General features: G+C 50.5%; 1 protein-coding gene and 1 long non-coding RNA gene across 6 annotated transcripts; both read left to right on the top strand.

Moving 5' to 3' along the window:
• The first annotated feature begins 509 nt into the window (after positions 1 to 509).
• LOC122455021 lies at positions 510 to 12,293 on the top strand. Of its 5 annotated transcripts, none has more exons than XR_006273570.1 (4): positions 510 to 789; positions 2,312 to 2,417; positions 4,315 to 4,484; positions 9,384 to 12,293. It is a non-coding gene; the product is annotated as an uncharacterized LOC122455021 (long non-coding RNA). The 5 variants fall into 5 exon arrangements; XR_006273571.1 differs by having other exon boundaries at positions 514 to 789; positions 9,396 to 12,293; XR_006273568.1 differs by lacking the exon at positions 4,315 to 4,484 and adding an exon at positions 2,648 to 2,728 and having other exon boundaries at positions 554 to 789; positions 9,396 to 12,293.
• A 1,712-nt stretch (positions 12,294 to 14,005) lies between these two features.
• On the top strand, positions 14,006 to 25,954 carry CCDC197 (coiled-coil domain containing 197). The gene is made up of 8 exons (XM_043489578.1): positions 14,006 to 14,097; positions 14,802 to 15,058; positions 16,330 to 16,412; positions 18,187 to 18,365; positions 20,415 to 20,525; positions 21,999 to 22,070; positions 22,371 to 22,487; positions 25,751 to 25,954. Exons 2-8 carry the CDS (start codon positions 14,952 to 14,954, stop codon positions 25,952 to 25,954), a joined length of 873 nt encoding a protein of 290 aa, XP_043345513.1. The 5' UTR covers positions 14,006 to 14,097; positions 14,802 to 14,951.
• Positions 25,955 to 25,987: the final 33 nt, after the last annotated feature.

The following is a 25,987-nucleotide window of genomic DNA, read 5'->3' as shown; positions in this document are numbered from 1 at the left end:
CCAATATAGTATATTAACGCAGATATATGGAATTTAGAAAGATGGTAATGATGACCCTATATGGGAGACAGCAAAAGTGGCACAGAGATAAAGAACAGACTTCTGCACTCTGTGGGAGAAGGCGAGGGTGGGATGATTTGAGAGAACGGCATTGAAACCTGTATATTACCATATGTGGAATAGATAGCCACTCCAGGTTCGATGCCTGAGGCAGGGCGCTCAGGGCCGGTGCTCTGGGATGACCCTGAGGGATGGGATGGGGATGGAGGGGGGAGGGGGGTTCAGGATGGGGGACATGTGTACACCCATGGCTGATTCATGTCAATGTATGGCAAAAACCACTACAATATTGTAATTAGCCTCCAATTAAAATTAATTAATTAATTAAAAAAAACTAAAACTAAAAAAAAAAAAGTAGGACAGGACTGAGCAACTCACACACACACACAGGGCAGGGCTGTGTGAAGCTCAGTGACTGTAACTATTTCTATTTTTATCCTCGAGGCACAAACTAAATGCCATGAGGCCCACTAGGAGCCAGAAGCTGCTAGGATGTAGAACTGCTACATCTGAGCCCTGGGGAGACACAGCCTAGGGGGTCAGGTAGCAGGCGTCAGGAAGGGGAGTAGGGAGAGTGAAGGGGGAGGGGAGGAGTCAGGAAGAGTGGGGGAGGGGAGTAGGGCGGGAAGAAGGAGGGGAAGGGGTTAGCGTGGGGGTCAGGAGACCATCCGACAAAGGAGGATCAGGCCGCCTTGAGTCTCTGCAGGTGAAGAGTGTCTAGGAGCACAGGTGGGTACAGGGTAGCCCAGGCCAAGGGCGAGGTGTGAGCCAAGGCTTGTGGCCTTGAAGCCGGTGGCCAGCTGGGCAACCACAGGAGATGGGCCTGGCCAGGGTGTGGGGGAGGGCAGACGTGAGCTGGAAGAGAAGGCAGGCGCTGGGCCAGCAGAGCTGGGCAAGCCATGCTTGAGGGCTTGGACTGTGGGGGAGACGATGGAGGGATGGTTTGGTTTCCTTTGGGGCTGCCAAGATGGGCCTTTATTCCTCTTCTGTATCAGTCCAAGGTCAGCATTCCAGGGAGTGGGTAGCTTGCTTCTCAGTCAGCGACCCAGGTTCCCACGTTGCACTGACATCCCTTAAAGTCTGGCATTATCTGCAGGTTTGGGGCGGGACTGTCACAGGTTCCAGGATTCTGGAGTCTGGGAAGGCCGAGATCAAGGTGCCGGCAGACCCAGTGTCTGGGAAGGGCCCACTTCCTGGCTTGTAGGTGGTTGGCTGTCTTCTCACACAGCATGGAGCAACTGGGGAAGTTTCTCCCTTTTCTACAGCCTAGAACAAGGAATATGGTGGTGGGGGGCGGGTGTTGGGAAGAGCAAGGGGGGAGAGATGGAGGAAGTGAGGGAGGAAGAGAGACAGACAGACAAAGAGGGTCTTGGCTGGGAAATACTTGGATGAAAGTTTGGTGTGGGTGTGACTCCCACTTCATTCTGGGCCTTCAGAGTTGGGGAGCAACTCCACATAGCAGATAGAGAAGGTCATGGACCCAGGAAGGAGACAGCTGAGGAGGGCATTGTAGAGGACCAGCCCCGCACACGGGGTCAGCGGTGGCTGGGGGACCTCCTGCCTGCATTTCCCAGGAAGGACAGTGAGGCTCCGAATGGTGAATGGTGGGCGCTGTAGACAGTGAGCCTGCTGGGGCAGTGGGGTGGGCGTCCAGTCTGGGTGGAGGTAGGCAGCCTGGAGCCTTGGGGAGCAGGAGAACAGAAGTCCTAAAATTGGTAGAAGTGTTGGGAAAGGCTTTGGACACAAAGGGCCAGAGACCCCGATGAGCTTGGAGCCAGTGGGAGCTATGCTTTGACGCGAGAAGGGCCCTGCGGACATCTGGCTGCATCTGCTTGGCCTGCACGTGGGGCCTCTTCCTGGAGGACGGGGGGCCTGGGTATAGCGTCTGTGACTCTGCCCCATCCTGCCCAGCCTGCTGGGAAAGTCCTCTCTAAGTCTTATCATAGGGCAGAGTCCAGGGTGGTTAAGAAGCCCTGGTCTCCTGTCCACACTGTACTGACGGCTCCTTTGCTCTCAGATCCCTGCTCTGCCCTTCGGTGCCTGGCAGGCTGACCAGGGCATCACCCAAGGCCCCTGCCCAGGGTCTGGGGGCCTCGCCTCCAAGCTGAATGATGGCATGACTGCCCAGGGTCAGGTAACCCCTGGAGAGTTTGGGAAGTGCTGAGACTCCCCCTGGTCCACTGTGAGGGGGTGGCTGACAGCTGGGAGCAGGTGGGGTGGGCAACCCAGAAAGAACGGGCCCTTTTTCCAGCTTGGCTGCAGAGCATTCAAGAGAGGGCCTGGCCTTAACCGGAAATGGCTGTGGACCTGAAAATGGCACAAATTCTGGCTCTGGGAGTGGACCCACACCAGGCAGAGTAAGAGTCGTAACAGTGGCTTTGTGTGTGTGTGTGTGGGGGGGGGGGGATCACCTACTATGTGCTAAGTGTATGTGTGAAAGTCGCTCAGTTGGGCCTGACTCCTTGTGACCCCATGGACTATATAGTCCATGGAATTCTCCAGGCCAGAATACTGGAGTGGGTAGCCTTTCCCTTCTCCAGGGTATCTTCCCAACCCAGGGATTGAACCTAGGTCTCCCGCATTGCAGGTGGATTCTTTGCCAGCTGAGCTACAAGGGAAGCCCAAGTGTATGTGTAAATCAGCTAATTTAATCCCAACTATGGATGAGGTAGGTACTATGTTAACCCCATTTCACAGAGGAATAAACTGAGGCTCAGCGAGGTCAGGTGACGTGTCAAGACAAGACAGCACACGACTGGAGAGGAGCCACTGAGGGATGTCACATCTGCCTTCAGTGCCATGCTGAAATGTGACATCAGTCTGTTCCAACATTCACAGCGTGGTTATGAAAACACAAGACTTCCTATGAGGACCTAGGACTTAACGAGAGATACTATGAGGAGACATAATTGGACTCAGTATAAGGAAGGGAAGATGTTCTGGCGATTAGAGTGACCCAGAGGTGGACAAGGTGACTTTGGGGGGGACTGAGTCCCTGTGATTGGGTATATGCAAGTGAAGAGGCTGGTCGCATTTTCTGAGACCCAGGTAATAACAGACACTGTACTCCAGGTTCTCGCAGCTCCATCACACAGGCACTGCCATCCCCAATTTACAGATGGGGAAACTGAGGTCCAGAGAGATTAAGTGACTCCATGATGGTTATGTATGTGACTGGTGGGGGAGCCATGACTTAAACCCAAAGTTGTGTCTCCAAAGCTGTGCTTGTGCCCATAGGTCTATTGAGCACCTACTGTGTGTCTGGTACTATTCTCCTCTGTGTGTGTGCTCAGTCGCTAAGTCCAACTCTTTGGGACCCCATGGAGTGTAGCCTGCCAGGCTCCTCTGTCCATGGGATTCTCCAGGCAAGAATGCTGGGGTGGGTTGCCATTTCCTTCTCCAGGGCATCTTCCTGACCCAAAGATCGAAACTGAGTCTCCTACATTGGCAAACGGATTCTTTACCGCTGAGTTACCAGAAAGGTACGCTATTCTCTTAGACATTAAGATCCCAGGAGGGACCATTCTTTGCCCTGGTGGACATCAGATTCCGGTGAGGAGAGAGACAACCCAGAGTAACAAGACCAAAATAGAACTGAACAAGAATGTTGTTGTTCACTCGCTAAGTCATGCCTGACTCTTTGTGACCCCATAGATGGCAGCATGCCAGGCTTCTCTGTCCTTCACTATCTCCCAGAGCTTGCTCAAACCACTGAGTCAGTGATGCCACTCAACCATCTCATCCTCTATCGCCCCCTTCTCCTCCTGTCCTCAATCTTTCCCAGAATCAGGGTCCAAAGAGTTGGCTCTTCGCATTAGGTGGCCAAAGTATTGGAACTTCAGCTTCAGTATCAGTCCTTCCAATGAGTATTTAAGGTTGATTTCCTTTAGGATTGACTGGTTTGATTTCCTTGCAGTCCAAGGGACTCTCACGAGTCCTCTCCTGCACCACAATTTGAAAGTATCAATTTTTCGGTGTTCAGCCTTCTTTGTGGTCCAACTCTCACATCTGTACGTGATTACAGGAAAAACCATAGCTTTGACTATATAGACCTTTGTTGGCAAAGTGGTGTCTATGCTTTTTAATATGCTTTCTAGATCTGTCATAGCTTTTCTTCCAAGGAGCAAGTATTTTTTAATTTCATGGCTTTAGTCACCTTCCACAGTGGTTTTGGAGCCCAAGAAAATAAAATCTGCCACTGATTCCATTTTTTCCCCATTTCCCCCATTTTCTCCGTTTTCCATTTTTTCCCAGAACAAGAACGAGGTGAGACCAAAGGTGAGCTGGAGTTAAGAGGGTTTGAGATGGTCAGGGGAGGCCACTCTGAGAGGTGCATCTGAGCTGAGATCAAAAAGGCAAGAGGAAGAAAGTATTTATATTATAAAGAGCTGAGCAAACAGTGCTGTGAGCAGAGGAAACCACAGGTAAAAGGCCCTGGGGTGAACCGGGGGAAGACCAATGTGGGGAGCATGGTCAAGGCAGGGGCCCAGATCACTGGGGACCTGGTCATCCAGGGTATGAACTTCATTTGTAATTATTGGAAGGTTTATAAGTGGTGGTGTGCTGCAGATGACTCACGCCCACTCCTGACAATCATCTGTTAAATCTTCAGGATTTTTGCTTGTTGTTAAGCTATTAGTAGCTTGAAATCAGCCATGGTGGGAGTATTTACACCATGGAAATTGGCAAGCACCACAGGTCATGGCTTTGCACCCTAGGAAGCAGGTGGTTAAGCAGTTATCTGCAATGCACTGGTTTTAGACAGGGAAGTGGGGAGAGGGGATTTGCACTTGAAGGAACCCTCTCTGGCCACAGGGAGGAGAGTGGCCTGCAGGAGACAGAAGTAGGATGCCCAGCAGGGACGGTCACTGCACTGGTCCATGTCGGAGAGATGGGGTTTTGGAGCGGTGTGGGCCAGTGGATGGATCTGAGTGGTTCTGAAGGCAGATCCAGTGGGCCTCGTTAAGATGACCCCACTGAAGCTCAGAGCAAGGAAATGACCTGTCCAATGTCACAAGGCTGGAGTATGAAGGAGCTGTGGTTGAGCCCAGGCCTTTCTGTTCCCTATTCCTCAGTGTTTCCCCAGATTGCCTTGAAGACTCTTCCTGGGGAAGGTCATGTTCTAGGACCAAGGGGAAATAATTAATGGGTGACCCTCAGACCCTAGTGGGCTTTGCAGGTAAAGTAAAGAATGTGCCTGCCAGTAATGTGCCTTCCCAGTAGTAAAGAATGTGCTTGCCAAGCAGGAGACATGGGTTCAATCCCTGGATAGGAAAGATCCCCTGAAAAAAGAAAAGGGCAACCCACTCCAGTATTCTTGCCTGGGAAATCCCACAGAAGGGGGAGCCCCGAGGGCTACAGTCCATGCAGTCGCAAAGAGCCGGACACAATTTAGTGACTAAAGAACTCAGCCCTCGCTTCTTGTGGTCGGAGCAGGCCCTTCCCACACCTCTTCTCAGGAGGGCAGCTCCTCTGAGCTGCTGTGGGGGGTGTGGGGCGTGGAGGGAGCCAAGATGTCATGGCAGAGACATTGAAAGGCCCAGCCCCCCCTGGTGGGCCCTGGGACCCCGGCCAGTGCCCCTGTCCTCCATCCCAGGAGGGCCCGGCAGCCTCAGGAGGGCTGCCCCACCGCTGGTACCCAAGACCTTCCTGGGGGGGGGGGGTGCCGGGTTGGTGGGGCGCAGAGCAAGGATGAGGACTGGAGCCGGGACCTCAGAGGAGCAGCCCCCACGCGGCTTCCTGGGCCCAGGGCTGCTCTGGGTTTGCCGGGGTGGGAGGGAGGGTTAGGGACACACCTGAGGGTCCATCTCGGTGGGGGTGGGGAGTCTAAGCAGTGCAGGGTCTTAGCAAGATTCTGGCAGAACCGCTATGCTTGTCTGCCTCACGCTCGCTACGCCCCCACCCCCAACCCCGCAACACCCCTCCCTCCGCACGTCACCCCTCCTCACCCCCCACCAGCTACACACACTCCCAGCCCCTTCCCTGGAGCCGCCCTTGGCACCAGCCCCAGCAACAGGGCTCAGCTGCTTCAGGCCCGCCCTCTGTGAAAACTCACTTTCAGACAAGCGTCCTGTGCCCGGCGATCACTGCCACTGTGATCTTCTGGAGGGAGCGAGAAGGGAGGAGCGAGAAGGAAAACTCAGGCTGGTAGAACCCCTACCAGGTGTCAGGCAGAGCTGCTTGCTTTTCTCAAAGAGTTAGAGAAAAGTTTGCCCTCATCCTCTGTCCCTAAAATATTAATCAGATCCTAAAAGCTTATTCCTATCCTTCTAGAGTTTCCTCTTTGCGCACACACACACACACACACACACACACACATGCACGCACTATTTTTACCAAAATGAGATGCTGTTACATGTTCTATGTGGATTATTTCATTTAATCCCAGGTTGTTAATATCTCTACTTTGCATTTCTGGAAAATGAGGCTCAGAGAGGTTGTGTGATTTTCCTAAGGTCACACAGCTGGTCGAACCTCCTGGCTCCACAGCCTCACTCTCTGCATTCTGGGCATCATCACCTCTGGTTGCAGAAGGCCACCCTTGTCCCTGTCGAGGGGCATTTGGGGGCTGCAGAGCAGACGGGCCTGGAATTCTGGGCAGAAGCCTGATTTGCCATTCCCTTCTGCTGTGCTGTGAGACTCAAGCCCTGGGGTCAAATTCCAGCCCCACCATCCTTGTTAAAGCTTTTCAAAAGGGGATTCTATTGCCATTTAATTGTGGCTCTGCCCTTGAAGCGGACTCCCAGCTGTTTATAATAGACAGCTTGACCTTGAATTTCTCTCTCCGGGAGCCCAAGAGATAGAGGCTGCCCTGGGAGGTCTGGAACCTGGGCTCTACCCCAGCAGTGGAACCTCGGCACTTCCTGCCTCCCTCACCTTGATCTCCACTTTTCTGAAGTTCCTTCCATCCCCGAGGTAAGCCCCCGACTCCTCCCCAGGTCACTGCAGCTCGCTGGAGAGTGGCAGGGGTGGGGCAGGGGGCGGGGGGAAGGAGGGTTCAGGGCAGCTTAGTGGTCTGGAAGGAAGTGGGAGTTTACAAACAGGTTCTAGACCCCCCTAGACCAGGGTCCAAACCCCGAGCAGGAATGCAGTTGTGCAAGGCCCATGCTCTCAAGATTCCCAATTTGGTTTTACGGCCTGTCGTCGCTGTCCTCTGAGCGACTTCACTTTCACTTTTCACTTTCATGCATTGGAGAAGGAAATGGCAACCCACTCCAGTTTTTTTGCCTGGAGAATCCCAGGGATGGGGGAGCCTGGTGGGCTGCTGTCTATGGGGTCGCACAGAGTCGGACACGACTGAAGCGACTTAGCAGCAGCAGCAGCAGTTGCTGTCTTGAAATTCTTAATTTTCTGAGTAAGGGGCCCAGCTTTTTTCTGTTGCCCCGGGTCCCACAGATTGCACAGCCAGCCCTGCTACCCATTATGAGCCACGTGCCCTTGGCAAGTGACTTCTCATCGATCCTCAGTTTTCTCATCAGGCCAAGAGCTAAGCAGCAGGTGTCATGCCCTGGAAATTGTGACTGTCTTTCTATAGGGCTCTGTGTGGCCCTGCATAGTCATTGCCTGCCTCTTTGCAGCCCTTTGGACGGTAGCCCCCAAGGCTCCTCTGTCCATGGAATTTTCCGGGCAAGAATGCTGGAGCAGGTTGCCATCTCCTTCTCCAGGGGATCTTCCCAACCCAGGGACTGGACCTGTGTCTCCTCTGTCTCCTACACTGCAGGTGAATTCTTTACCCTCTGAGCCATCTAGGAAGCCCCATCTGTATGGCCAGACAGGGAGAAATATGTCTGGAGCCACATGCGGTCTGTCTCCCAGCCTTGTTTGTGGGTGGGATATTTCAGGCCAAAAATAAAATCCTCACTGGGAAGTGAAAGGTCCCACCACCTGCGCAACCCCCCTGCCTATGGCTATATTGGGTCAAGTGGTTTAGGGCCCTGTGCTGCTGGGAGATGAGGTACAGAGAGGGGTGGGCCTGGGAAGAGATGAGGGTCTGGTGAGGCTGTTCCAGCAGCTTCTTTCAGCAGAAGGAGGGTCAGTCATGTGCCCTTAATAATAAATGAAAGCCTGACGCCCAGGGGAAGCTGACGGAGCCTCCCTCAGGGCCGCCTCCCTCACTCTGTATCCGTGGAGGACCCCATGTCCCAGCAAAACTCAACCTCCCAGAAGTTTCTAGAATCCCAACTTCCTGAATTCATAGCTCAGCAATTTCCCAATGGTGGCAACTTACGTAACCTCTCTGGGCCTCAGTTTCCCCATCTGCAAAATAGCAGGTTTGACCTCATGGATGTGAGATGTTAAATGATCCCCCACGTGGCAGCATCTCTCCAGGGACTTTCCGGCTGGCTCAGACGGTAAAGCATCTGCCTACAATGTGGTAGACCGGGGTTCAATCCCTGGGTTGGGAAGATCTCCTGGAGAAGGAAGTGGCAACCCACTCCAGTATTCTTGCCTGGAAAATCCCATGGACAGAGGAGCCTGGTGGACTACAGTCCATGGGGTCGCAAAGAGTCGGACACGACTGAGCGACTTCACTTTCACTTTTCACTTTCAGTGTCTCTCCTTTAGCTGCTTATCGCCTTCAGGATAAAGCCCAAACTCCTTATTCCATCTTCTCTGGGCCTCCGTGCAGTGAGCCCTGCCCAGGGTCCATTTCCCCTTCTAGAGTCAACAGCCTCAGGATTTGCCCTGGGAAACCTTCAGCCCCCAAGGCAGAGCCCATGATGTGACTGTCAGTCAAGCCAAGGGGCGGGCACATGACCCAGGCTCAGCCAATTAGGCACATTCTCTCAGGACTTTGCCTCTTAAGGATGGAAAAGCTTATGGAAAGAGGTTGGAAGGATTCATTTGGGAGGTTATCACCCTGAGTTCCTGCTGTCTGGATCCCCAGGGCTGCCCTGGGACCTAGTCCTCTCTGAACCTGGCTCTTCAGCCTTCCTTCTGATTCTGTGCAACCCTTCACAGCCTCTCACGGATGTCCTCTTTGTCCAGAGTGGCCCCATCAGTTTCTGTTTCAAGTGTCCCAAGGTCCTGGTGGAGATGCTCTGGCTCCTGCTGGCAGCTTCCCCAAACTTATCCCGACTTTGACCTTCACCTTCAGCTTTTAAGGACCCGCCTACTGTTCTCACACTCCATGTCTGCTACTGTGTGCGTCTGAACATTTGTCTTTGCCGGTCCTTCTGCCAGGAATGCCCTTTCAACCTTACTTCTCCTCACTCACTCATCTTTTTAAAACTGAAGTATAGTTGATCTACAATGCTGTGTTAGTTCCAGGTATAAAGAAAAGTGACTCAGTTATCCATATGTATCTATCTATTCTATTTCAGATTCCCTTCCAGGAGAGGTTATTACAAGAACTGAGTCGATGAGTTTGGTGGGGATTGTGACCAGAAGATTTGGAAAATTAAATATGGCTGAAGATTCAACTTCCACTTTTAACCGTTCCAGAAATAGAGAAAGTATTGAAAAAGAAGATGTGTGATCACTCTGTGTAAAAGTTCACATGTATATCTGTGTATATATATTAACCACATACAGCTTTTCCTTGAAGTCGTTTTGTCATATTTTTGTACTAAAACATTCTTCTAAGATTGCATGTTGTATGTGATTTTTTTGGGGGTCAAATTTGATTTACCTGGTTATCAAATATTCCATTAACAATTTGTAAGGGAAATTTATTTTGATAATCTGTAAAGTGAGGATATATGCCTTTTGATTACTTTGGACAAGGAATTCAGGACATTTTACTTAACCTCTAAAAGGCAATAACTTGTTGCTTAACATTCAAATATTTAAATTTGGTGAAAATGCCATTCTGTTTAAAGCATTGTGTAAAGAAAGTTGTTCTGTTATTTTTTGAAAATGAAATTTAAATTTGGGAGGGGTGGGTTGTCTTTTGTTGCTAGTAAACAAGTACTATTTTATCAGTATTGGTGTTCTTCATGTGTAACTATTAACTGGTTATTTGCAAGTTTTTTAATAATTGTTAATGATGTATAAACTGTCAGTGATCCTTAGATTGTTCTTAACTTTCTGGAATTTAAACAGTAGTTAAAAAGAAAACAAGATGTGCTAATGCTGAATGGAGTTGACAAGTATGTGTGTCTGTAGGTCTTAATGCCAAAAGTGTGAGTGGGAATCTGAAATTAGTTTTTGTTTAAAGTCTGTAGTTAACGTTTCTGTTCCCTACTCCCTTCATAAAGCAGATTTTGGCAACAGTGACAGTTGACAAGTGGAACCTAAGTAGAGGCAGTCAGAGCAATATCCCTGCTGCTTCTCCTGTGTTTTTTGTCTCTAGCCTGGGTTTCATATGTGGTAGAAAAATGTGGGTTAACTTAAGAATGATTGTATTTTAAATGATCGGTTGTTGAAATTGGACCCAAGTTAAATTTTGTAAGAGGGATGCCATTTTAGTAATATGGAATAAATTAACATGTAACCTCAATGTGCCACCCAATACATTTTGAGAACATTCTTTCAAAATGCATTGTGTGAAGTTGAACAAAACTAGCATGTCCCTTCTTTAAGAAATATAAAGAGCTTAATTAAGGATCCCTGAATAGAAAAGGTAAGAATTTCACAGTTCTGGAGTTCAGTAAAAGGTAAATAATTTCCAGAATGAGAGAATACTACTAAGAATGATGTAGTGCTTACAAAATGGAAATCGAACTGTCCATTAGTTTGAGTTCTTGAACCTTTTGAATTGGAAACCTAAAAATTGTTTTGGTGTTTAATGACAAACACTGCTTTAAACTATGCTTTAAAAGTCCCACAATGTTAGCATGGCTTACAGTACTCTACAAAATGGTGTGCTATAGGTTAAAAGGGAAAAAAGGAATGTTTACATGTACCAGATCATATAATTTTATTTTTAAAGCTTTTAAAAATTTTATTTTTATAGCATTGTTCAGAGTGAAACAATGATAAGCCTGTCAGATGATTCTTAAACATGCTAAACCATAAGTCAAGTAACTAAAAGAATTGTTAGGTTAAAAGATAATTCTTCTTAGATGCTGAATTTGTGATGTTCAGAGTTTAGTTGAGCTGTTAATCAGTGAGAGAACGTTTTATGTGGGCATTGGCGGTGGGGCTGAGGTTGTGTAGGGTTTAGTAAGATTTAGTAGGAATTGCATCTGATGCTGGATAAAATGCATGGCAAATTTTGTATGCTTATGTCTAAAGATTTCTTAGGCATGGACAACATACTCTTCAAGTAACACTAAAGAAAAGACATGCAAATAACAAAGGTTAACATTCAGCCATTTTGAGATATCAGTAAGGGAACAAGTTGATTATAGCTAATGATTGCCTCACGTATAATTAACCTGGGGAAAACCGCTCTGGCCAATTTTTCTCAGTGTTTTAACCTTGAAATTCCTTAAAGTTTCAAATTTGATAGCCTTAAGACTATTTTCAGAAAAAATTAATAATATTCTTTTGTATGTTATTCATATCTCATTCTCCAGTTTGTGTGTAAAAAAAGCAAAGTACTTATGGTTTTACAAGTTATTCTTTGTCAAAGCTGCTTGCAAAGTAGTGGTGATTTTACTAAAAACTTCTGAGATCTTCATTTTACAGGCAAACCTATCTAAGCAGAGCAAACCAGACTTGGGGGTTTTCCCTGTATTTTGAAGAGCCCTACAAATGATTGAGCCCTACAGAATGATTCGTGATACAAAGCAACCTACAACTGCCTGGAGAAAAATTTGGTGTCACATTATAAAGCTTGCTGTGCGTTTAATGAAGTACTGTTCTGAATTGATAACCTTGGGGTAGTTTGTCTAGCGTCAGAGTTCAGAGCCTCTGCGCTGAGCAGTAAAGGTAAGGAGGGCTCACTGTGCAAGGTCAGTTTTTGTTGTCCCACTGGAAATCCTGCCATGCCTACTTGAAGACAGCACATTCCTCTTTGCTTTGGAGGTTGTTGAGCTTTCATTGTGCTTAAAGCCTGGATACAGTTTTCTGTTTTGTTAAGTTAAATTCAGGAGGTAATATTCTTACCGAGTTTTAAAGGGTAATGAAGTTGGGCATATCCTGTGAATTTTAAGGCCATAGAAAAATCCATGAAGGCTTAGTTTTCTTCTAATTTAGTGTATACAGCATTCAGAGATGCTTATGTATTTGCAACTAAGTCATGCTGTTGGAATTGTTTTGATGCTTTTAATGTAAATAAATTTATGCATTTTAAAACTACTTGTTAAATTGACCAGAATGAGAATTTTGAAATAAAAATTTTAAGGTTTAAAAAAAAAAAAAAAAGAACTGAGTCGAGTTCCCTGTGCTAGATAGTAGGGCCTTGTTGGTTATTATTTTATATATAGTAGTGTATATTTGTTAATCCCAAACTCCTAACTTATCTCTCCTCCTCCTTTTCCCTTTGGTAAACCCTAAGTCTGTTTTCTATGTCTGAGAGCCTGTTTCTGTTTGGTAAATAGTCATTTGTAATTTTTTTTAACTCCACACGTAAGTGATGTGTGCCATTTGTCTTTCTCTGACTTACTCTGCTTATTACAATCACCTCTATGTGCATCCTCATTCATTCTTATCTTCAAGAACCACCTCATACATGCGTGCTAAGTTGCTTTAGTCATGTCTATTTGTGACCTTGCAACCCCATGTAGCTTGCCAGGCTCCTCTCTCCATAGGATTCTCCAGGCAAGAATATTGGAGTGGGTTGCCTTGCCCTTCTCCAGGGGATCCTCCCAACCCAGGGATCCAACCCACATGTCTTATGTCTCCTGCATTGGCAGGTGGGTTCTTTGCCACTACTACCAACTGGGAAGCCCAAGAACCCCCTCAGACATTGTCAAAACTGGGGGGGACTTCCTCCACCCCTCCTCCACACACAACCCCCCACCCCCAGGCCTGGCTCTGACCCTCTAGGCAGCCCCAGAGCTTCTCTCTCTCAGCACCAGCAACCCTTCATCTGAGCCCAAGGCCAGATCCAGGTCCACCTTTGTTTCTTGGTTGGTCTCAACAAAAGCTTTCTGGGCTCCAGAACCATGGAGGGGCAGATAGACCCTTGGGACCTGCTCAGGGACTCCTCTGCCAGCTAAGACTGAATCCACTGCCCACTGATGAAGAGTCATGAGGGGGAATGCTGAAGAATGCAAGCTGGGGAATTGTCCCAGAATAACAACAAGCCCAGCTCCTCTGGGTTGGCTGTTGCCCCATTCTCAACCTTTGATCCAGAGCCTGCCCCAGCCTTAGTCACAGCCCCAGCCCCTGCCCAGCTCCAGCCACAGACCCGACCTCACACCCTGCCCTCAACCCCAACCCTGTCTCTGCACCCACATAGCCCCTCGCTCCACATATGCCTTCACTGCAGCCCCTCCTGACAGTCTCCCCAGTGAGACCCTCCCAGGCTGGCCTCTGCAGAGCCCCAGCTCTGATTGAAGGGCCTCCAGTGGGGAAGGCCTGGCCAGATAACTGGGCAGTGAATGGAACAGGTGTATCAGAGGCAGGCACCATGCCCAGGTCCCCTCCAGTGACAGAGGCCCTGCACCAGGTAACAGGGCTGAGCGTTAGGCAGGGGCAGGGCCAGGACCAGGTTTAGGTCCAGAAGTGTCCTTCTGTTCCCTCACCTCCCCTGCCCCAGGCCAGGCTTCATCCTGAGCCTTGGGGCGCAGCCCCAAGGCGGGGGAGAGAGGGACTGGACCCTCCATGGCTGCTGACTATCCCACCTAGGAAAGTACCCAAGCTATAGCTACTCAGAATCAGGTTAAAAGAGGCAAAAAGGGGAGTCCCAGGACAAGCCAGTAGGATTTGGGAAGCTTGCAAGGTAGGGATATCAAGGAAGATGAGTCTTGAAAGAAGGGCAAAAACAGCCCAAGTCCACCCCACCACCATCCCGAGGTCACCAACACCTCTCCACCCCTTCCCCTGGGGAACTGAACCAGGGACAAAAAGGCCCCCGGGACCTCAGGGAATCAGGCCCTCCACTCCACCCCCAGGTGAATCCTGCAATAGACAATGTCATGAGAACGGAAGCCGGCATTGTGACGTCACAGGTTGACGATGGCTTTGTGCTCCTGGAGCTGTCGAGTGAGTCAGCCGGGCCCCTTCCTCCTCCCTGCGTTCATGGACCCATATCTGACGCTGGGGGCTGGAAAAGTTGACCAAGCAGCCCCTCCCCTTCTCACCCTGCTCCTCCCATGTGCTGGCCTGGCCCAGCAGGTGGCCAGTGAATGGCGCTTAGGGAGATTGTCTTCTTTTAGCTGTAACTAGCAAACCAGACTTAGGTGAGCAGCCCAGGAACTCTTTGCAAGGCTGTGTTGAAACTGCCTGTTAACTAGGCCACTTTCCCAGCTTGATCGTGAGCTTATTCCAAGTGTGTACCTCAGTCTAGCTCTATGGAAGCTTAGAGTATATGTCAGTTAAATGCATAAATGGTTGGCAGGATGGGTGGGTAGAGATAGATGACAAAGGTGCCTCCTCCCTCTGTGGGCTACTCTCTGACCCTGCCCCAGCTCTGCCCCCTTGGACTCTTTTCCTGAATGCTCTTGGAAGCCAGCACCTGTTGGAAGTCCCAGGCATCTTGGCACCCATGGGTCTTGACAGTCCCCATTATGGGGTGACAATGACAATGATGCCACTGCAGAATGGCCCCTTTGGTCCCCCCAGAGCTGGAGGCGCTGCTCGAAGGCCCCAGACTTTGAATTTAATGAAACTTGAGTCCAGATCAGCCCTGCTGTACATCCTCGAGCTGGTCACAGGGGTCCCCTCTGAACCTCGGTTTCCTTTTCTAGGAAGTGAAACTGGAACCTGACTTCTGAGGGCTGTCAGGAGGACCGGAAGAGAAAACTGCCACCTTGACTGTTGTCGTGGCCACCCATCTCCTTCCTGCCTGGCCCACGCGGCCCCCATCGTTCAGAGTCGCCCGGGGTGGTGTGGCGGCGATGCCGGCGGCCAGGGATGCAGGCCAGGAGGCTGGCCCGCGTGATCCCGGCAACAAGGACAGGGACCTGCGGGTGCTGTCCCAGGAACTCTGCCAACTCCAGGCCAAGTACGAGCTGTCCCGAGCCCCGCTGTGCCCCGGCCCCGGCCCCGGGGCCACCTGCGGTGGGCTAAGCGGCTGGGACTGAACAAAAATGCCTGAGGAAGCAACGGAAAAATTCCTCAGGGCCAGGAAATGGCCAGGGAGTGGGGGATGCCTGGGAGTAAGTCAGGAGGGGTAGCTGAATTGTGAGTAGCAAGAGGTGGGGGCACCTAACTCTCCCCCTTTGACTTTAGGCTTTGGCTGGTCCCAGGCCCTGCACAAGCTCAATCTCCCAGCACGAAGGCAGGGCTGTGGGTGGCCATCCCCATGCACCTGTCGGCTCAGCCTTTCCAAAATCAATGTGTGAGGCTGCTGCCCTGGCTCCAAGCAGACGCCCTGGGTCCTTGCCCAGAGAGGTCTTTCCATATCAGGCTGCCCACGAAAAGCCTGAATTGGGTGCAAAAGGATGTTTCTGTGAGTGAGGTTTTGGAGAGAAGGTCCAACCCATCCATCATATTCTCACAGGGTTTCCAACCCCAATAATGTTTAGTACAGAGGCTCACCCCACGTATTTGCAGCAGGGAATACCATTCTTTCTTGCATTTTTCAGGATGGTGTGGATGAGAAAATAGGGTCTGAGATGCAGAGTGGCTTGCCCTGGGGCACTCAGCGGTCACTCAGAGATGTGACCCACGGCCCTGTCCCCCTCTGCCCTCTGCCCTTGACTGCTGATCTTGAATGGGCCCAGAGCAGGAGACTCATCTTGCTTGGTGATGCCCTTGACTGTCAAGCGTGGCTGGGCAGTAGCATGTGGCCGTCTCCCTTCTGGGGGCTGCTGGGGCCCCGACCTCAGATGTGCTGGGCGTCCCAGACCTGGTCCCCACCGTCCTGTGAGGGAGGGTCTGGTTACCCCTGTTACACATGGCCCACCCAGGCACAGAGAGGTGAAGCCCCTGGCTACATCACCAGCTAGTGGGGGCTCAGGTCATCTGCGAGCCTACAGGAGGGGCTCCATAGACCCCACATCAGAAAGTCTCAGCCTTGCTTTCCCCCCGGGTCTCCTTTCTCACAGCCTGACCACCGGCATCTATTTGACCTGTCTATGACTCAGTTTACTCAGCAGTAAAACGGGAGTGGAGAGACGCAAGTCAGTGTCCCCAGGTGATGGGGACAGTGACCGGTCCAGCCCAGATCCACACGGCTCCAGAGACGGGCCCTTGTCAGGGGTCACGGCCTGGGGGTCCCCACACCACGTCGTCCTGTCTGGCTCACTTGCTGGCACTGAAATGTCTCTACAGGCAGAGGAAGCTGAAGAGGGAGGTGGAGAAGCACAAGCTTTTTGAAGACTATCTGATCAGGGTCCTTGAGAAGATCCCCAAGGGTACGTATGGAGCTTTCTCAGAAGGCCTGTCCTCTCCGCGACCACCTCCCAGCCCGGGACCCGGGCACCTGTGACCCCAATGAACCTCAAGCTCACCTGCCGCATGGGAACCCACAGGCCCGTGCCACTGTGGTCGAGCCAGCCTGGCCACCAGCCGTGTGACCTGTGTGGCAAGTTCTCAACGTCTCTGTACAGTGGGAACAGCGAGCGCTCCGTAGCACGGATCATCTTTTATCATCATGTACTGGCTTGGCCAAAAAGTTCCCTTGGGTTTTTCTGTACCATCTTATGGGAAAACCTGAACAAACTTTCTGGCCAACCCAGAGGCACAGCGCCTGGTGTTCAGCTAGCACCCAGGAAATGACAGCTATTATTATTATCTCATTTGTCTTTGGTTTTGCTCGTTGGAGCTAAAATTACACAGACATCTGAAATGGGTTCCTGTGTTTCGTTTGATCGTGGTTTGTGCCAGAATCCACTGTGATCAGTGCCGGAAACTTGGTAGGAAAGGGAAGGGAAGTCATAGTTACATATGTGTATTATTATTACCATATTATTATCTTTACACCATCAATAATAAAACAACTATTATTGTTTATGAAATATTTACTCTGTGCAAAGCTCTTTAGCTAGTCTTTTTAACCTCTCCTTATGAGGTGCCGGGGCTTCCCGGGTGGCTCAGCAGTAAAAAAATCTGCCTGTCAAAGAAAGAGATGCAGGAGACGCAGGTTTGATCCCTGGGTCAGGAAGATCCCCTGGAGAAGGAAATGGCAATCCAGTATTCTTGCCTGGAGAATCCCATGGACAGAGGAGCCCGGCAGGCTACAGTCCACGGGGTTGCAAAGAGTTGGACACAACTGGGTAACTGAGCACACACACTCGTAGGAGCTTCTGGGAACTGTGTTACCCAGGCTCAGAGACCTTTAGGGACTTGGCCAAGGTCACCTAGCCAGGAAGTGGTGGAGCTGGGTCTCAGACTTTGGTCCATCTGATTTCAGAGCCACTGTGCTAAGTGCTCTGTAACTGTGGGAGCCCCAGGGACTCTGCCCTGGAGGTCAGGGAAGGCTTCATGGAGGAGGGGGCCACTCATGGAGCTCAAAGGTATTCAGCAAAGGGGCCCAGCATTGCAGTCAGAGGGAACAGCACAAACGTAGCCTGGAGCCCTGCGTGGTGGGTTTGGGACTGGTGAGTTCCAGTGTGCTGGAGTGCCGGGGCCTGGCAGGGATTGCTGGGAGGTGTGATTGGAAGGTTGAGAAGCACCAGAGAGCCTTGAGCGCTGAGCCAAGGAAGGGCGCAGGGCTCCAGGACGAGCGCAGGTCTTGATGTGGACCCAGCGCCCAGGGTTGCTGCCGGCAGCCTCCTAGGTTGGGGTCTTCCTAATTCAGCCATGCAACCCTGTCCAACCCACCAGAAGGAGCAAACACCAAGGCTGGGGCCTGTTTGCTCAGGGCAGCAATGACCCCTGTCCTCCTCCTGCAGGCTCCCCCAGCCAGCAGTTTCTCCTGGGGGTTCCAGGGGGTGGGGCGGGGCGTGGGGAGTCTCCTGCCTCACTTGACAGCGATCCAGAATCCCCACAAATCCAGAATCCTTGCAGCCTTTCAAATGTTGAGGCTTCTCCTAAAGGGACAGGAGATGGGTGATGGAGCCTTCTCAACTCTGGGGCTCCAGCTGAAGCATCAGCCCCCGCCCCCACACCGTGTGAGCATCACTGCAGGGGGCAGGTAAGGGCTGGGCATTCTGTGCCCACCCATCCTGCCACACACTGTCTCCATAGGCCATAACCAAGGGGAGGAGCCGGAGGAAACCCCGTTGGCCGCCATGGTGGAGCACTATGGGAAGCTCTTCGCAGTCAGCCAGGACATCCAGAAGCATCTCGAGGCCTTCTTTGAGATGAACCAGGCCGTCCACAAGAGTCTGGAGTCTCTAGAGGAGGGCCACAGGGCTCTGATCCCGGTAACAGCTGTCTGAAGCCTGGCCCATCCCCCTGGGCAGAGAACTGGGGTGTAGGCACCCACCACCCTCTGCACCCCAGAAGAAGGCCTGGAGCAGGGGTGGGCTGCTGGGAATCTGGGTGGGGCTGTCACTCCAGAGCCTTGTTCTGAATCCCTTTCCCTCCGCTTCTGCTGGGTGTCTCCCCTGGAAAACTCAGCTTATGCTTAAAAAGTAATCTTCATGGTAGAAAAGTCAGGAGTGCTAGATTCAGACAGACTGAGGTTTAAATTCCCCTTCAGCCTCTGACTAGCTGCATGACCCTGGGCACGACCCTCTCTGAGCCTCAGTTTCTTCAACTGCGAAATGGGGGCAATACAACCTAGCTGGTAGGCTGTTGTGAGACACTGAACAGAAACTGTCTCAGAGTAAATGCCCCCAGAGGTCATATCTCTCATATTTGGTTTATCTTCTAATGAATTCAACTTTCAGCCCAAGGGATGGGCATTCTATGCAGAAGAAACTGCCCTGGCAAAGGCATGGCATGATGAATTTTTGTGCTGCAGCTGGGGCCTGGGGACACAAGAGGCCAGAGGATAGGGACGTGGAGAGGGACAAAACAGGAAAAGAGAAGCTGACGGGTTGGTTGATTCTTGCAAGGACCTGGCTTGGAATTTGCAGCCAGTCTCTGCCCCCTAGTGGTAGCACTGAAAACTTACACCATTTTGTACCTTTTTTTCCTTTGAGGGAGGGACACTGTGAAAAGACTTAACATGCTTTATCTCATTCAAATCTCACCCCAGCAACCCAAGGTAGGTGCTTCTCTTCCTAGAGCTGAGACTAGGGGAGGGCAGTGAGGTGTGCAAGTGCAATACTGGATTCCAACTTTATTGAAAATTTTAATATTTTGCTCATTGTACATTATTTTTCGCACTAACTTTAATTTTTAAAAACATTGCATTAAAATATTGATGATATTAATTCTGAGCTAAGTGTTGCACTTTAGTCCCAGGCAGACTATTTTTCCTCATTTTCAAAGTAAGGAAACTAGTGCTCAGAAAAGTGAGGAGTCATGTATATCCTGTGTCCCCCAACACATCCTCACGGGGGCAGTGTGCCCAGCGCAGCCTGTGCCCCAGAGGCCTTCACAGCTTTGTCCCCGACCCAGTGTCCTCCCAGCAGCACCTGCAGCCAGAAGGGCCCAGACAGGTGGTTTTGCTTATGGAGAGTGAAACTGGGCTCTAGGAGCTGAGCTTCGATTCAAACCCCAGTAGGCCTGAAAAGTGAAAGTGTTTGTCACTCAGTAGCCCTCAGTAACCCTGGTGACTCAGAGGTTAAAGCTTCCGCCTGCAATGGGGGAGACCTGGGTTCCATCACTGGGTCGGGAAGATCCCCTGGAGAAGGAAAGGCAACCTACTCCAGTATTCTTGCCTGGAGAATCCCATGGATGGAGGAACCTGGTGGGCTACAGTCCACAGGTTGCAAAGAGTCAGACGTGACTTCTCTTTCTTTCTTTCTTTCTTTCTTCCTTCCTTCCTTCCTCCCTCCCTCCCTCCCTCCCTCTCTCCCTCTCTCTCTCCTTCTTCCCTCCTTTCCCTCCTTCCCTCCCCTCCCTCCCCCTCCTCCTCCCTCCCTCCCTCTCTCTCTCTCTCTCTCTCTTTCTTTCTTTCCTTTCTTTCTTGTCTGACTCTTTGCAACCGCAAGGACTGTAGCCTGCCAGGCTCCTGTGTCCATAGAATTCTCCAGGCAAGAAATACTGGAGTGGGTTACCATGCCCTCCTCCAGGGGATCTTCCCGACCCAGGGACTAAACCTGGGTGTCCCGCATTGCAGGCAAATTCTTTGCCACCTGCGCCACCAGAGAAGCCCCACACATACCTTTCCTTACATCTCCTGGTGCTTTGAATGGCTCTGACACCCCCCCACCCAGAGCTTTCTGATCCCCGAACTTGCCACTCCCCACCCCCACCCTCGCTCAGACCGCCCTGAGCAGCGAGCTCCTGGACCAGGCCCAGGGCAGACGCCCCCGGGGAGGGTCTGCGGCCCCGAGGTGACCCAGCCACCCTCACCGCAGTGCCTCAGGATCCGGCTGTGCCAGCTGCAGAGGAGGTGTCACCGCAAGCAGGAGCAGTGGCAGCGGCTGGAGCGTGGCGTCACCCACCAGAAAGCCACGGGCAGCGGTGAGGTGAGCTCAGTCCGCCGGGCGGGGTGGGGCTGGGGCGAGAGCCGGGGGCTGCTGTGTCCTCCATAATATCAGCCCCCAATGCGCGCTCTCACGCGCGTGGGCACAAACACACACCCCGCTTACCCACTTCTCCCTTGTGGCCTGGTGGTGTTGTACAGTTGCCAAGTCACATCTGACTCTTTGTGATCCCATGGACTGCAGCACGCCAGGCTTCCCTGTCCTTCCCCATCTCCCGGGGTTTGCCCAAGTTCATGTCCATCCAGTCGCTGATGCCATTCATCCATCTCATCCACTGTCTTCCCCTTCTCCTCCCACCTTCAGTCTTTCGCAGCATCAGGGGCTTTTCTAATGAGTCAGTTCTTCCCATTAGGTGGCTAGACGACTGGAGCTTCAGCTTCAGCTTCAGCATCAGTCCTTTCAATAACTATTCAGGGTTGATTTCCTTTAGGATTGACTGCTTTGATCTGGTGGCTATTAGCTGTCACAGTGCTTCTCTAAGAAGAGGCAGATGCTGAGGCCACAGGCAGTTAAGGCAGCTGGGATGCCCCCATTCAGGCATGTGCACTCTTAAATAATGTGATTCTTACTCATATCTATTTCACCGTGGAGAAGAGTGATGCTCAGAAAGAATCAGTCAGGGCTGAAGTCAGGGGACTTGAAGCTATGGTTTTTCCAGTAGTCATGTATGGATGTGAGAGTTGGACTATAAAGAAAGCTGAGCGCCGAAGAATTGATGCTTTTGAACTGTGGTGTTGGAGGAGACTCTTGAGAGTCCATTGGACTGCAAGGAGATCCAACCAGTCAATCCATAAAGGAAATCAGTCCTGAATATTCATTGGAAGGACGGATGCTGAGGCTGAAACTCCAACACTTTGGCCACCTGATGTGAAGAGCTTACTCATTGGAAAAGACCCTGACGGTGGGAAAGATTGGAGGTGGGAGGAAAAGGGGATGACAGAGGATGAGATGGTTGGATGGCACCACCGACTTGATAGACATGAGTTTGAGCAAGCTCCAGGAGTTGGTGATGGACAAGGAGGCCTGGTGTGCTGCAGTGCATGGGGTCACAAAGAGTCAGACACGACTGAGTGACTGAACTGAACTAAACTGAAGTCAGGGGACAAGATTTCTGGGCTTAATCCTTTGAGCTTTTCTTTCCTGGGCTGGGGAATGTGGACTAGTTACCCTCTGAACTCTCCCCGGGTCCTCCCCATGCCAGAGTCTGTGCCCTCCTAGCCTCAGGGTTTGCTGGGAGGAGGTGGGGAAGCCAGGCTGGGGCAGGGCAGTGCTGGGCACACCCCACGTGAGCAGGGTGCAGTCGGAGAATGTGGGACCTTCTCAGGCCCCGTGGGAGACTAGTTTGGAAGACATGAGCATTGGAGTCCGTGGGCTTCTACTCCCAGCCAAGGAGCCCTGAGGGGGACCTGGATCGGCCGCAGTTTACAGAGCCTGTTCTGGGTCTTTCTCTTTAAGGTGGGAAGCAAGGAAGCCATGGCTGATCACGACTCTGAAGACCTGAAGTGCGGGACTCTGGAGCTGCCCCGAGTAAGGAGCCCTGGGTTCCTCCAGGTGCCCCCCACCAAGCCCCTCCATTGGGTGTGAACCTCAGGTTTCCCCAGCCAGGAGGACCCTCTGGAAAGCCATCCGTCCTGTGTCCCTCTTTGCAGGGGAGGATGTTCTGACTCTGGGGAGTGGAGGGACTCATCTCAGCCCCTTTGGGTGTGGAGCACAGGCCGAGATGAGAAGGTGGCTCCTGGCTCCAGGATGCCTCTCTGGCCTGAGCAAGGTGGGGAGAGGGGGCAGGGGATTCTAAGAGGGGGCCCCAGCCTGCTCCCCTTCCTGCAGAACGAGCTGCTCAACTATGTGCAAGCGGCCATCAATGACATGGTCCAGCAGTGCTGCTCCTCTGCCCAGGCTGTGCCCAGGGGCCTGGGCCTCTTCTCCAAGCTCGACCTGATCCAGGTGAGGACTTGTGCTCCCCAGGCAGGCTCTGACCTGAGCCTGTCCTGGGCCTCGGCTCCTGGTGTGTCCGTGTTGGCCCTTCCCTCCCTGGCTGCATGGTGTCTGCATGTGTGTGGCGGGGTCTTGGGGTCTTTTTTAGCCTCTCAACAAACTTGTAATGAGCACCTATTGGTGCTGGGTCAGAGAGTTATAAAGCAACTCCTGCCCTGCCTGGGCTTAATGTGTAGTCCCACTTTGTTACATCACACACACACACACACAAACACACATGGGGTACGCACCCATGCAGACAGTCATATGGTCTCACCGGACACCCTGCAATACACATGAAACATACATGGATACACCTGCAACACACAAGATGCTCACAGATGTGGCCATATGTTTACACAGGGAGGGACATTTCAGTGACCGAGGGAGTCTCAGTGCAGGGTCCTCATCTGAAACTTCAGGCTCCTTTCAAGTCCACTGAGCTTTGCCTTCTCACTGGGGGTCCCCACCCTCATCAGTCATAATGCTGATGCTGCAACAGTGGAGGTCAGGACATCAGATTGGCTTCCACCAATGACAGCATACCTTGTTTTAGTTTTAATATCTTTAATGAGATATACTTCCAGTGCCCTATCAGAGTGCTCACTTTACTGTTTTCAGTACAGTCAGAACTGCACCATCATTGGTAGTATCTCATTCCTGAATCCTTTTACCACTCCCCCAAAATAATACATTTTGTATCTGCTTTCTTTCACTTTGCATAATGTCTTCAAGTTTCATCCACATGGTAGCATAAATCATTCCCTTTTATGACTGAATAATATTCCATTGTATGGATAGACCACTTTTGTTTATCCAGCAGTCAACTGATGGACATTTGGGTTGTTTTCATTTGGCGGCTATTATAAATAATTACCATCTGAGCCACCAGGGAAGCCCTATAAATAATGCCTCTATTGCCTGTGTTCTTTTAAAAATATTTACTTATTTGGCTGCACTGAGTCTTAGTTGTAGCACAGGGGATTTTTTGATCTTCACTGCAACATGTGTGATCTTGTATAGTTGTGGCACGTGGGACCTAGTTCCCTGACCAGGGATCAAACCTGGGCCCCCTGCCTTCGGAGCACGAGTCTTAGCCACTGAACCACCAAGAAAGTCCCCATGGCCACGTACTTGTGTGGACATAGCTTTTCCAATTATCTTGGGTAAATGCTTAGGAGTCGAATTTCTGATTCATGTGGTAACTCTATTTAACATTTTGAGGAACTGCCAAACTGTTTTCCAAAGTGGCTCTGTAATTTTACAATCCTGTGATCAAAGTATGAGGGGCCCAGTTTCTTCATATCCTTGTTAACACTTGATGGTCTGTCTTTGATAATTTAGCCATCCTAGTGCATATAAAGTGGTATCTCATTGTGATTTTGATTTTCATCTCTCCGATGATGCATAATGTGGAACACACATGTGTTTATTGTCCATTTGCATATCTTCTTTGGAGAAATGTCTACTCAGATCCTTTGCCCATTTTTTAAACTGGATTATTTGTCTTTATTGTTGAGTTGTAAATATTCTTTACATACTCTGAATATAAGTTCCTTATCAAATGTATTATTTGAAAATATTTTGTCTTATTCTACTGGTCATCTATTCACATTGATGATGTCCTTTAAAGCACAAAGATTTCAATTTTGATGAAATCCAATGTATATATTTTTATTTTAGTTACTTGTGCTTTACTTATCATATCTAAGAAACTATTACCTAATCCAAGGTCATGAAGATTTGTATCTAAGTTTTCTTATAAGATATTTATAGTTTTAGGTTTGTGATGTAATTTTAGTTAATTTTTGTATATGGTATCAGATAGGGGTCCAATTTCATTATTTTGCATAAGGATATTCAGTTGTCCTGTTACCATTTGCTGAAAGGACTACTCTTTCCTCATTGAATTGTCTCCTCCTCCTTGTCAAAAATCAACTGGCTACAAATGTGAAGGTTTATTTCTGGACTCTTAATCCTATTCCATTGGTCCTCACGTCTGTCCTTAGCCAATACTGGACCGTCTGGATCACTGCAGCTTTGTAGTAAGTTTTTTATAATTGGGAAGTGAGTCTTCTAGCTTTGTTCTTCCCTTATTTATTTATTTTTTTGAGGTTATTTGACTCTTGTAACAGCATGTCTTGTGTTGTGCGTGTAATTTCAACATCTGGGTGGGTTTCAGACTCAGTGTGACCAAGGCTCAGTGGCACTTAAAGGACCGAACTTTCCACCCTCCCCTATTTCCCCTTCAGCGCTGGCTTTATCCTAAGCCGTAACTTGCTTTCCTCATTCATGGCAGGTTCAGTGGAGTAGTTTGAATTCAGGATTGTTAGTGCCTCTGGGACCTGTTACTGCCTGCTAAGTTGCTTCAGTTGTGTCCGACTCTTTGCACAACTCAATGGGCTGTAGCCCACCAAGATCTTCTGTCCATGGGATTTACCAGGACACTGGTGGGCGGCAGGTGGCGGTCAAGTCCCATGTTGTTGTCCCAAGTCCCAAGTCCCATGCCTATGTTGTCCAGCCGTGATGGTCCACAATGAGTGAGGCTGCATCTTAATTGAGAAGAACTTCTCACAAGAATGTCATGGGCAGTGTCAGGGCCACCCTGCTCCGTGGCACAGCTCACACTGAACGCCACATATTTGGCATCCCCTGGGGGTGTAGCTCCTTCATGTTGGACATGAATGAACATTTGAGAAAGGGCACATTTGCCCTTACACTTGCAGTGTATTAATTTCATCTTCTTCCCAAGAAAAAGGAGGAAATTACCCAGTGATGTCAAGGGGTCCCAAGGATCTCCCTCAACAATCAATCAGTCAAGACTTACAGTCACACTCTTATGCCCAGGAAAGAGTTAGAGGTGGGGGAAATAAAGGTCACCTGGCCCTTAAGAAATGAGTGCCCCTCAGAGAGAGAGAGGCTGTGGGCAGTCAGGGTGGGCTTCTTGGAGGAAGTGGTGAGAAGAGGCAGGCAACCCCATTCAGGAAGCCACACGAGGACCTGGACTCTGAGCCATCCACCTCTGCCACTGCTGAGCTGTGTTGTTTCAGAAAAGTCACCTGACCTCTCTGAACCCCAGTTTGCTCCTTGCCAATTGGCATTGATACCACATCCTTGTTGGGGCCCTTGTGAGAGGACGTGCAGGTCAACCTTTGATGGTGGTTTGGTGTCTGGGAAGCGGCGTCCAGGGCCCAGTGCCCAGTCAGGCACCATAGATTTCTTTTTCCTTCCAGGAATTCATGTTGGACAAAATGGAGACGGTGAGATTCATCTCACTGCTCACAGAACCCATCGTGTGCTGGACAGCAAACAATCCCAAGGACCGGGGCCGCAGAAGCTACCGCAGACCCTTCAGGAAACATTCAGTGAGTGAAGACTCAACCCCCAGGAACCTCTTCGCCAGCACCCAGACCTCAGAGTGCTTCAGCCTATGCTGAGGCAGCCCAGGGCCTCCAGGCTGCCAGCATCAT

This window comes from Cervus canadensis, chromosome 17 (genome assembly GCF_019320065.1).
Source record: "Cervus canadensis isolate Bull #8, Minnesota chromosome 17, ASM1932006v1, whole genome shotgun sequence".
In the NCBI taxonomy this organism is placed as follows: Eukaryota; Metazoa; Chordata; class Mammalia; order Artiodactyla; family Cervidae; genus Cervus; species Cervus canadensis.
This window is presented reverse-complemented; position numbering and strand designations above follow the sequence as displayed.